Genomic DNA, 12,852 nt, shown 5'->3' with positions numbered 1-12,852 from the left:
AATTGGGTGATATTGAATTTTTATGTAAACAACAAAAAAAATAGTTTTATGGATTTTAAACAGATCACCTAAAGTTGCAGATTGCAAGATATCTCCAATAAATTAATATCAGATATTGTACATAATAGTTTCCTTTATTGTGAGCTGTAAATAATATAAAATACGGGACAATGAATCATAATAATTGTTTGCCTTCACTGGCAGGTGTTGCATCCTATTTCTGGTATTTGGGAAAGAAGCTTCAATATAGAATTGTAAACAAAAATTATTGCACATGCAGTAGACACTAGCTTCATCATAGTAATGTTTTAGTACACCCAATAGAGCAGCAATTTTACACACAGAATTTGGACACTCTTATAAAATGGAGGAAAATAAATAAAGTTTAATAGGTATCAAAAACGCAACAAAAAAGTGATTTTAGACACGGGTCTGGAGTTGATCTGCTACGGACCCTGGTCGCACCTGAAAATATGCAAAGCTCAACACGTATTTCCAAATTTACAAACCAGTGTTATTTTTTTCAGAAATCTTTGGGCAATCCACTTGCCCTTTTTAGCATTTTAATTCTTTATTTAGATACTTTGAAAGCTGAGAGGCCGACTGAAAGAAGAGGCGGAAGAGGAGAGAGAACTCTGCTGGGATTCAGTCCCAAGACAGCAGGCATCTATGTGGCTCCGAAAGGCAGCGAAATTAACCACTCAACTATCTCCGGAGACAAAAAACAACAACCTGTATTTCAAGAAAATTCCTTTTGGCCCAACAGGAATGAGCAAACTTTTAGAAAATCTACTGAGAAATCCAAACTCATTTGAGCACACTGGGTTTGCAGCAATAAAGGTCAGATTACATACGAGATGCACAAATTCAAAACATACAACTACATACATAAACACATATAATCTAATGTGTCTTCATGCTAATTTAAAACAAATGGATTCACATGATTTATTTTCTGTGCATGTAGGTATACATGTGCAATGACACCAGGAGGGATTGGCAAGAAACAGTCGTGTTTGTTTGGAGAAGCTGTGGAACGCAGCTGGATGATATAGGTGCTCGATAACAGCCATGTTGGTCTAATAATACCTCTCTAATAATTCCAAAGGTAAAAGGAACAAAGCAAGGTGTAACTAATGTGTAATCTGCACTCTCTTTCCTCTTCTCTTTATCTCTCTCTGCCTCTCTCTCCCTCTGCCTCTCTGCCTCACAGCGAAGAATAGGCGCTGCGCTTTGATTTCCCTTGACCCAATTTCTCTCCTTTAAACATACACTTACGCTTCCACAGCATATTCCGATGCTTAACATGAGGCTTAACAACCTCTGGCAAGACATCACATACACACAGAGACATGCAAACACAACACAGCAGCCACACACAGCCAAACACATAAATCATGCTCGCATTGTCACATCACATGATTAAAATCTATTAACGTGTTTGAGAGCACATTCGGTGACATACAGATATGACACACAGGAAAAAGAGACGTTTCTTTTGAATGGGGGAAAGTCAGTACTCACTTGATCTTAGGATATTTTCTTTGCTGCTGCATCGTGACTGCACCTGGAGATGGAGAGAGTGATTGGGAGAGAAAGACAAAGGGCAAAAGGAAAGAGGAGAGAGAGAGAGAGAGAGAGAGAGAGAGAGAGAGAGAGAGAGAGAGAGAGAGCAGAGGTGGTGGTAATTTGAGATAAACCAGGCTGCTACTTTTCACATGCTTGAGATGACAAGCTGTTTATACAACAGTCAGAAGTACTGGCAAGAGCTGTGTCACACTACATTGTGCACTTTGTCCTGCTGTTGGGAGATGGCTACATCTCCTGCATTACCATTACGATCACTTACTGTACACTACATCATCATCATCATCATCATCATCATCATCATCATCATCACCACAGGTTATAGTCACACTGATAAATGCACTGACATTAGTAGGTTAAAGCACTTAGAAGAATATATACGGACAAAGGAAACAACATACAGTGACAATATTGTATCACAAGGTCATAACAGATGTAGTAACTGTGCTAACATCAAAATGTAGTGGAGATGTAGTGTTGAGTATCGATAGTGGCTGTTCAGATGTGGCGCAGGATGGTTAAGATTTCTCTGGAAATCGCTGATGCTGCGTGATAGCTACTCGTAATGTACGGCAAGGTGGGGAGGAGAGCAGAGTGGGTTAAAACTGAGCTGAGTTTCCCAAAAACAACTTGAACTATAAAGCTCGGTGCTCCGAAAACATAAAGAGTAATGTTTATAACGAATATACATTTGCTAACTGAATTAAAAAACACAAAAGAAACCTCTTTTTCATGAACTGTCAGGGTGGGGAAATTGCTACATACGATTTCTGTAGTTTTTAAACATGGTGAAAGTCTTTTAGCCGTAGTCGAACATCTGGCATATCTGCTGTGTCCCAGTTCAACGGACAACTAATTTTCATTTTATGTTGTTGCGTTACTGTACAAGAAATCAGGGCACAATGGAGGCCTTTACGAGGTTTGGGAAACTGGTTATGAACCGTAGCGTCCCTGTTTCCTGATCTTTGTTGCAACTCTGTTCCGTATCTCCATTGATGTTTCCTGTCATCTCTCCACTGTCAGTCATTTAATAAAGACAGAAAATGATCCAAAAACACTTAAAAAAATCGAGGTGTAAAGGAAATCAATGCAGGTTAATATTTAGCACTGCAGAAATGATGTAAAAGGATGCTGTTGGACATCTACAAAACTGTGACACCACTGCCACTGAAACTTTACAAAAAGAAAGCAGAATGTTTTTCATATTCAACGCTTTCCTTTCGTTTTCCCGAAAGGATGTTCCACCACCATTCTCAATTTGTGTGCTCATTTGCCAGCTTTCCTTTCTTTTGTGGAACGTTTTGCACAGAAAGATTAGAATGCATCCTGACTTTTTGAGTTCATCCAATGTTGTCACTTTTGCAGTGTGAACACACGACTTGCTCTAACGTTGCTAAGAATTAATATGAAGCGGGAAATTAGGATACAGCTCCAGTCTCAGTTTTCGCTTTGGTTGCATTGGAAAAACAGCACACTCATTTTGTTTTATATTGCAAAAAAGATCAAATCAGATTTTCCAGAAGCAGCTTTCCAATGAAATCTAACTGTGTACATAATTGAGAGCAACATTGAAGATTAGCAACACACTAAATTGAGGCAACACAGCAGGTTTCAACTCCTGATTCATGGATATAAACCCGTGGTTAAACCTCATCATATACGGCAATCATGGTATTTATGTGAAACAAGCAAAACCTTGATGTTCGGATATTGCACCTCACTTTTAAAAGATGTAAATGTTGAGTTACAGTATGAGTGTGCTTTTGGGAAGCTCAGCCTCAGGGAATGATTAACAAGGGAAGGAGACTCACAGGATGCAGTTTATTAGGCTACAAGGTTGGCACAGAATTAGAGTATTATTATTCTTAACACACAAATATAGGCCCAGTTGGATAACCTGAGTACAATGAAAGTGTGTACATTTTGCCAAAACTGGCCAATTGTGAGTTTTTCATTGTTTATTTTTAGGGTTTAGCTCTCCATTTGTCTTCTTGCCTGCTTGCTAGTCTGGCTGTTTATCTAACTTAATATTCAGAATTGACAGACCTGATTGCAGAATTTTCTGACAGTCATTATCTGTCTGCTCTAACATGTCCATGTCTCTCGCTGGGCTCTGAAAGTCCTCCCTTCCTTGTTCTGCAACTGCTGCATCTCAGTAACCTCTGTGACCTGCAGTTATCACATAAGTTGGTTGTGGGCAGCGTGTGGTGTATGGAGAACCAAAACACCCATGGTGAAGGTGAAGGTCTCTCTACTCACCCAACCCACCCCTTTCTCTCTCCTCCCCTCCCTCACCGCCTACAGGCTAATACTGCGACACCACTGGGCACCAAACAGCCAAGGTGAAAAGGGTGGGTGATGGGTGGTGGGTCAGGATGGGTGGGATGGTGGGAGAGGAGGGATGGAGAGGCAGAGAGATAGAAAAAAAGACAGGTAGGGAGGCAGATAGACAGGAGGTGGAAGGATGAGGATCAGCATGATGTGGTCCCACAGCCCGGAAAAGAAAGAAAGGAACAAAAACAGGAAGCACAAACTAGACAGACTTCACTATAACTACAGAGCCGAGACACAGCAGAAAGGAGAGAAAACAGGAAGAAAAGAACGAAAACAATAAAGACCACTTGAGCGGCCTGATGGCATCTACTTAACAGACATCCAGCACACCAGACAGAGCTACTGAAAGCGGAGCATGTTAACCGGAGAGAGACAGAAACAGGGACAGACGGGCAGATGGAGGGAGAGAAGGAGAAAAAAGACCGAGAAAGTGAACAACAGGAGACAGAAAAGTGTGTGGGAGACGAATAGAAAGGAAGACTCCTGACAGACCGGACAGAGAAAATAGCGAAGACAAAGAGTGACGAGAGTGAACGACAGACAGATCGAGGAACAAGAAACAGACCGGTGGCAACAGACAGATAGAGAGACACAGAGAAATAGAGTGAGTGAGAGCTAGAGAGATAGCTAGGCAAGCGAGGAGGTAGGGGGGAGGACACAGAGCGGGGCATTTGTTTTGCGCGCTCCTTCGTAGGAGGGTGAGGGGAAGGGCAAGTGGGGGGGGAAGGGGATAAGGGGGGGGGGGGGCGGGATAGTTACTCGAGAGCTGAAGGTCCTCCTGCGATCATCTTTAAGCCCCTCCAACCTACACTGGAGCTAGTGGAGATAAAGCATCGAATCACAGGCATCAGTGCATCTGTCCCAGCAACCACAACACCACAGACAGACAGACACGACAGACAGACGGACGGACGGACAGACGGACAAACAGACAGGCATCCACTACGACAAGCAACCCTAGCAAGGAGTAAGAAGAGAAGTGGCAAAGACAGATAGGAAGAAAGAAAAGGAGCACTAAAAAGAAATGGGGCTATCAGGTGGCATAATGCACGGCCATACAGAAGGTCCCGAGGTGATCAGCAGCTATTTTGACTTTTACATCTCAGCGTTCTTAAAATAATCCTCTTGCAGAAGTTCATTTTATGCTGTTTTTGACCTGTCAGAGATAATTCCTTTGTGGCTCATGCAATTTAGCAACAAGCAGTTGATCTCACATTTTTGTCTCCCGCCTCTGGGTCTCATTTATTTTTTTCTATATTTTAGCTGTAAGTACTCTATGTATTTATGTAAAGCAGGTCTCTGTTTGTATTGTAAATAAATAGCTGCTTTAATGTGACCTTTTGTTTAAGCGATGAAGAAGTCAAATCAAGATTATGTTATCTGGTTAACCAACTCTCTGGTCAGTTAACTCTAAATATGACTGTATTTCTATAAAGTTCTTTACATGGATTGCTCATACAACTGCACCATTTATAATTGCATTGAACAACAAAAGTATTTACTTTCATATACCCTGATTATTGACCAGTTTATGTTACAGTCATTGATGTATAATGATGGAAAGTTATATAGTATTTTTAACCAATTTAAAATAAAAAAAATAAATAACTGACCTTGTCTGCTGGCAACAAACATATGCAATCTTTTCTAATCATATACTTTGGGGGTGTTTTTTTTTTTTTTTTTTTTTTTTTTTTGGGGGGGGGGGGGGGGGGGGGGGGGGGAGTTGGCTGACTTGCCACACAGTATCCAGCTGGTTTATATGGTACATCTACGATTACAACACCAGTTTTCCTCCAGTTTGCGACCTGTAGCCCCATCCTCCTGCTATGTTGCGACCTGGTGTAACCGTGAAACTCTTTTCAACTTACTTTCAACACGCAAAGACACGTTTAGGTTGGTAGTGTGTAGGTCATCACCCTGATTAACGGACAAAGCAGGTAGTGCACTTGATAGGATCGCAGTCTTTGGGGCCTTGATTTGAGTGCTAGTGGTTATAAAATAAACGGTATGTTACTGGCCTGAATATAAACTGGGACAGCCAAAGCTACGACGCACGTTTTTTCACATAAGCTTACTCTGCTTTAAGCTAACGTTACAACTCCTTTATGTTAGAGTAGAGACAAGGATTAGAAAGATAATACTTGATGATTTGATTATACTTGATGTTTATAGTCACTTTTCAATTACTGAATTGGTTTAACTTATCAATTGACCAAGTCCTGCACGCAAATGTCAGGGCTTGTCTTTTTTTTTTTTTTTTTTTTTTTACAATGTTATGTCTTTTTCTACCTCTGTTATTCTTTCTGTAGCCTCTTTTGGTAGGATAAGTGCTGTTGTTATTAGGAGACTTGTGCCACAACTGCACAGCCCTGATATACAGTATATTTAAAGAGTAAGAAGTATGATTAAAAAAAAAAAAAAAAAAAAAAAAAAAGACAAAGATGGGAATTAACGGAGCTAAATACAGCTACAGCAAGACACAGATCAAACTTGCAGACATTGAAAAGCACATGAAAACTAGCGATCGACAGCTAGGACATTTTTATACAAGGTGTGCCTTGCTAAAAAAAAAAAAAAAAAACTACAAAGAACATCTAAAACTTTTAAAAATGATATGATAAATGCAGAACAATAACATCAGAATCTCACTACCTCACTGGTCTCTTTAAACAAACAGACAAACCACAAAAATCACAAGTTTTCTACTTTCTAATCCACTTTCACATCCTCCTTTATGGATTATTAGTCTGTCCTGCAGCTAGGGTTAATGCAGTAAACATACAATCATCATTAGCTATAGGACACAGCTAAAAACCTTGATGCAGTGTGGAGTGATGACACTAACACTGACACGGGTGGAAAACAAGACCTCAGTATGGCAAAAAAAAAAATAGCTCAGTAGAGAAGATCGTACCATCAGAGAGCCATGGGGAGAGACAGTTTGCATATGGAGATGAACACAGTGGAACAGCTACAGGGGGACGTGTTAGGAGGTGAGGAGAGTACGTGGAGGATGAGTGCAGAAGCAGATTGGGATGTTTTGGACGTTTAAAGGAGGGTAAAGGCAAACCAAAAAAAAAAAAAGAAAAGAAAAGAAAAGCAGACTGTCAAACATTCTCACACTCATTTCTAATCTAGCCTTCGCTGCAATCCCGCATTACTGGTGAGAGACTGACCGAGTGAGAGAGAAGAGAATGGGTTCGTATGAGGGATGTTAACAGGCACACATCATACACACAAGCACAAAGACAACAGTTTGACAAATTCCTTAGTAAGCATAAATAAATGAAATCAATTAAAGCCACTAATATCTATTGTTGACATGTTGGTGTGTGCATCTGAGGAGTTGGGCCTGACGGCGCTCGACCCCGTCACTCACGGCACGGTGCAATGTGCAGACACACACAAAAAAAACCCCAAAAAACACCGGCTTCCATGCCAGGAACACTAATCACTCTGCACGCCAACCCCGTCGTCACCGCGGAAACAGCCTGACGACGGGTTGTCATGGAGATCTGCCCGGGAAGATCAATGAGCTGGGGAGCTGGGGAGCGGGGTGGCGGCGGTGCGTACAGACACAGAATAGTGAGTGTGGCCAGGTCAGCGAGACACGTGGCCCGGAGCCCGAGAGCCACCCGGGAAAAATCGATGGGGCCAATAACCAGCCGGCGGAGGAGACGCTCCAGGAAATGATGGGATGCAACTGCCGCGGTGCTGAGCTCAGCACAAAACAAAGGAGCTGTCAGACAAATTATGCAAAAAGGGGAAGATTTATACATCCGCTGTGAGGAGGAGAAGGCTGTGTGACAGGGCAGCGAGGCTCGTTTCAACCGGCTTCAACCGCCTCGCCCCGAGGGATGTAGTGAGAGAGGGAGAGGGATGGAGCAGAGGACAAAACGCTGGAGTGATAGCGACAGAGCGGTAGATGGTAGGGCAAAACGCTACTGTGGCAAGTCGTCCTCCCTGGAGAGCGGAGGCAAGAGCGTGGGGCTGCTGACTGCTGCACTCGCGGCTTCTCTCGGGCAGGTCAGCCGCTGCCCCCCATGAATCCTCCATTAATCCGGCACCACACACTCTCATACCCGTATCAGACTCACATCCTCTGCAGAAACAAAACATCACCAGGCACGGATGCACAAATCACGCCCGACAAATGACCAGACGGGTGATGGATGAAAGAGAATGAGTGCTGGTGGAGATCTTGAAGCAATGAGGAGGAATGTTGCTGACCACTAAAGGTGCTGATACACAGGACAACTTCTTGAGGAAAACAAGGTCCACATTATTTTGACTTTTGATTGTGTTTTTTGTTTTGCCCACTATGTTGCCATGTGTATCACCACATTACTGCTAAACCTTGCTCTGAATGGCTCACATAATAGACACCTTCCTGTATAAATCTGTTATACTGTATGGGAAAGCAGTTTATATGTTTTTGTGTTCATAAAACAAGACCCATTTTACACCGGCTATCAACATGTGATCAGTGTCCGCAACGGTTATCTGGATAATAAAATCAGATCACCGGCCTCTGCATTCGTAGCTGGTACTAATAAGTAACACCAGTTATCTCAATTATGCCCAAATTATGATCAGATGTTGATAATTAAATTGGTTAGGAGGAACAAAGTGAGGAACGTGATGCCGTAGAAATATGTGCTCTCTAATTTTTCTTTCCAAAGTTTGTTTGTACTTTTATTTTGGAGGAAGTGCTTACGATAGCAGGACGAGGCACAGTTATGACCTTTTCCCCCAAAGAGTCAAACTTGAACAAGTTGTGCACTCAATGTGAGTCAAACTGCTAAATGTGGTCTAACAATTACACCTCACATTACCATGTGTAATTTCATTAATCCAGATAATGTGTCCAGATAGAGAGTTCATGTTAATACCAAGTGTAAACTGGGTCCAAGAGCCTGTTAGGGTTACAATATCACCCCGCTGTGATCTCTCACACTGTGGCATTGTAACTTTGCTCGATTTTAACTGGGTTTTTTTCTCCTCAGTTGTTCACTTAACATAAACCATCATATGTTGTGTATTTGGTGATTCTTGGAGTATCAGCATAGAAATGAAACTAAAGTACCACTAGATTTGCTAACCTGCCCCTGTGCCACAGTTACATGCTAAAGCAAGGTATAGCCCAGCTCTAGCTGCCTCCTTGCCTGTGTACGTGAGTGCCAGTGCATGTCACTAGTGTGGTTAAGTGCTATATGGGATGCCAGTGGCCTGCATGCCGGTAGATAAGAAGTTGCTAGAAGGTTAGCGAGTTTACCTGGTCCAAGGTAGAGTACCTTGACTTGAGCGTGATGACCTCATCCAGGTGAGCCCTGAATTCTCTCCGTGAGGCCTGGGGGAAGCCACAGGATAGTCACTCACCTTCATACCACACACGCGCGCACACACACACACACACACACACACACACACACACACACACACACACACACACACACACACACACACACACACACACACTCGCACGCACAGGCATGCATACCCACTCTGACCCATACAACATATCAGTTAGTGCTGCTTTTAAAACACAGTTGCACACAGTTTGCTCATTTTGCCCTCAAATGCAACACACACACACACACACACACACACACACACACACACACACACACACACACACACACACACACACACACACACACACACACACACACACACACACACAGACCTAAGCCACTACTAACCTGACACACATTCTGCAATCAGATCAAAGGAAATTTCAAAATAAAAGATGTGGCAAATAAGTCACTGGAAGACACTAACCAACAACAACAAAACAGAACCGAAGATGGATGAAGAACAGAACCAGTTCAATGGATTTGACAACAGTTCCAGCAGAGCGCCGCTAGTGTAGTCACACATTTGAATTGGTGTGCGTGTTAAGATAAAAAGTGAACCCCAGTGAGTGCTTGAACCCCGGCCGTACCCAAGGCCTCTTTCTGACAAGCTGGGAAGGGAGGGACAGAAGTAACAGTAATCCAGTTACAATTACCAGTCTAATATTGAGATGGAACTGATACTGCTCGAAGCACAGCAGATCATAGCTAAAGGAAATGAGACGATGGTTGGATTTTCTTTCGCCATAATTTTAGGGAAGATAAAGCTTTATTATATCAAAACGTATGATAATACATCCAAGTTTGAAACTTGAGTTTCTAGTTACTTAGAATCTTTTTAAGTTGCTGTGTAAATTATTATTATACTAACCCTATCCCAAAAACATGACTGTAAACTTAATTTTCAAACTTAAAATTTTATTAAAATCAAAAACAAATATAAATCAAAACATAAATACAAATAAATCAAATGTATTAAGACTGAGATAAAGACAGGATCCAAGTATGTAAAAGTGAAGCTTATGATTAAAATCAAAAAGCATAACACTAGGTACAAACCTGCTGTATATGGACCTGAACAAGCCTGTATTTTTAATATTACATCAATTTATAAATTACATACTGACATACTGCATATTTGGCCTGTCGGTCGTCCATTTCATATTACGTACAGCTGGCATACATGCCTGTTCCAATATGTGTGATAAGGTAAAATAAGTATTTGTCAGGCTGTAAAACAGATTCAAAGTAATGTTACAGTTATCCATTTACAGAGATCTGTTTATGAACTAGTATGTAACTGTAACTCAGACTGCTTAGAGCACAGTAATTAGTTTAGTTACTTCTGACTTTGCTGATTACTTGAATTTCAATGCTCTACTTTCTATTTTAAAAAAGGCAGAGGAACATAATTGCAGAAAATGAAACAGTAGCATCACCTCTCACCATCTCTGATATTTTACTTTCATTTAAGTCCACATCCAAACTCGGTGGTTTCATTACTGCACAATTACAGTTAATCAATGGACTCCAATATCCGATTGGACAAGTGTCAGCAACATTCCCCGTCCTTGCGCTGAGGTCACGTCTGTATCGCTCACAGATCAGAGTCATTGGGCCATGACCAGAGTAACAAGCACAGGAGAGCCGCAAAGGCTTACGGGCTCACATTTACCGGGCCTTTCCTCTTTTACGAGCTAGTGTGTGTGTGTGTGTGTGTGTGTGTGTGTGTGTGTGTGTTTGTGTCAGCGAAGCCCTTTTGAAAGGAACTGAGGTGTGTACACATGGGGAGAGAAATGTTGTTTGTGCAAGCAGAATCACTTTCATTCAAATACATAATTCAAGCATCTTTCAACTTCAATTTCTGAGGTTGAAACGCAGTTGAGGAATATGTCAAGTGATGGAGGTTTGTTTATTTTGGAGGGTGTGTGAGTATGGAAACAAGGCAAGGGTTAGATACAGTGACCGTACCGTAATGAGGGCAACGAGACATTTTATTACAAGACAAAAATCGGACTAAAACCAAGACAAGACTGCATCCACAAAAAGACAGAGAGGAGGAACAACAGAAAGGATTGTGGGTAGTGTGTTAAAAACAAAGAGAGACAGCAGGAGTGCAGCAGGCAGGACAGCGCGCGCACGCACACACACACGCACACGCACACACACACACACACACACACACACACACACACACACACACACGGGGAAAGGATAGGAGGTTTAGGCAGGAAGCAATCATGCGAGGCAGGAAATCAGAGGTGCTGTTGGAGAGGGAAGGAGTGGAAACTGGTGCCACGATGACAGCTGTAACGATGCATTAGAACACATGCAGGAGTACCTCAGCAATGCTTAGGGTGGATGAACAGGAGGGGAGCCGCGCCTGGTGCCGCGAGAGAGAGGACGGGAGAAGAGAAGAGGTTTAACAGAGCCAAAGCCGGGTTGAGCGGGGGACAGAGGCACACAGAGACTGATGGGTGGAGCAGACAGCGCCCTCTGTCTTTCAGGAGGACATCTGCATGACAGGTCTCTGTGTGACTGTCTCAGATGGGCCAAGGCAGCCAAGGGCATGACAGACAGGACAGGACAGGACAGGACAGGACAGGACAGGACAGGACGGATCAGGACAGGACAGGACAGGACAGGACAGGACAGGACAGGACAGGACAGGACAGGACAGGACAGGACAGGACAGGACAGGACAGCAGAGGACAGCAGGTAGGAGTTGCATGGGGATTCATCTCCCACCAGAACAATAGGAGAACAGAGGGAAAATCGCACATTTTGACCACTCTGTCAAATTTATTTTTTAGCTGAAATTAAAGTGTGTTAATGTGGTTTAAAGAGTGTTCATGTTCAGGAAACCTGAATAAAGAGAATGTCCCACGTTTATACCTGAACATCAAAGCTCTTACTGCTCAGAGGAGTATGCATCTTCCTGTTAAGCCCACTCACAGATATTTGAATAACTGCTTGCAATGCCATTATACTAGCCCATTCCTATGTCCTCATTATAATCCAGGGTGTACGTACTGCTTGTTCAGTCAAATATCGGAGTCTGCTGACATATGTACCTTGTATAACACATTCATATAACCTAAAAGAAGCTGCAAACAGGTTCTTCATAAGGCTCATATTTTATGTTTGTAAAGAGTTCCTTGATGCAAGTGACCTGCCTTAAAATAATACCACTGAACTTAAGAAACACTGCAGTTTTTCACCAATTATTTACTGCTATAGGCCATACATTTACTGGAAACCTCACACCACCACAGTACAGTACAGTCAGTAGGCCCCGCCATCAATGCAGGTGTCAATCACTGATATAATATGTCACCAGCTGCATGTCCTGTCCAACCGTCATGTTTTACACAGGGCACATTGCTAACACGACATACTGTAAACCAAAAATCCCCCGGGAAATAAAATGAGCCCGGAAAAATGCACTGTAATTCATTCCTGGCACCCAAAAGCATCCCCTGTTACGGCTCCACTGGGATCACCGACGATTGGAATTTTTTTATTCATACTGTGTTCAGACACTTTTAATAACAGTGCCTACACCAATGGGCAC

The 12,852-nt window shown here is 42.4% G+C and overlaps 1 protein-coding gene across 5 annotated transcripts in view; it reads right to left on the bottom strand.

Annotated features, from left to right (window-relative positions):
- The window catches only part of gphnb (gephyrin b), a 94,767-nt gene that overhangs the window by 14,058 nt on the left and 67,857 nt on the right, over positions 1-12,852 (bottom strand). For 4 of the 5 annotated variants that reach the window (XM_069161778.1, XM_069161780.1, XM_069161781.1 and 1 more), the window contains exons 9-12: positions 11,620-11,661; positions 9,200-9,274; positions 4,681-4,737; positions 1,525-1,567 (exon numbers count right to left, since the gene is read on the bottom strand). In XM_069161778.1, the coding sequence (XP_069017879.1) occupies positions 1,525-1,567; positions 4,681-4,737; positions 9,200-9,274; positions 11,620-11,661 (217 nt within the window). The remainder of the gene's footprint in view (positions 1-1,524; positions 1,568-4,680; positions 4,738-9,199; positions 9,275-11,619; positions 11,662-12,852) is intronic. The other variant, XM_069161783.1, reaches the window with a different exon arrangement.

Source organism: Embiotoca jacksoni, unplaced genomic scaffold (assembly GCF_022577435.1).
Source record: "Embiotoca jacksoni isolate LCO1_2020_lvr unplaced genomic scaffold, fEmbJac1.0.p SCAF_29, whole genome shotgun sequence".
NCBI lineage: Eukaryota > Metazoa > Chordata > Actinopteri > Embiotocidae > Embiotoca > Embiotoca jacksoni.
This window is presented reverse-complemented; position numbering and strand designations above follow the sequence as displayed.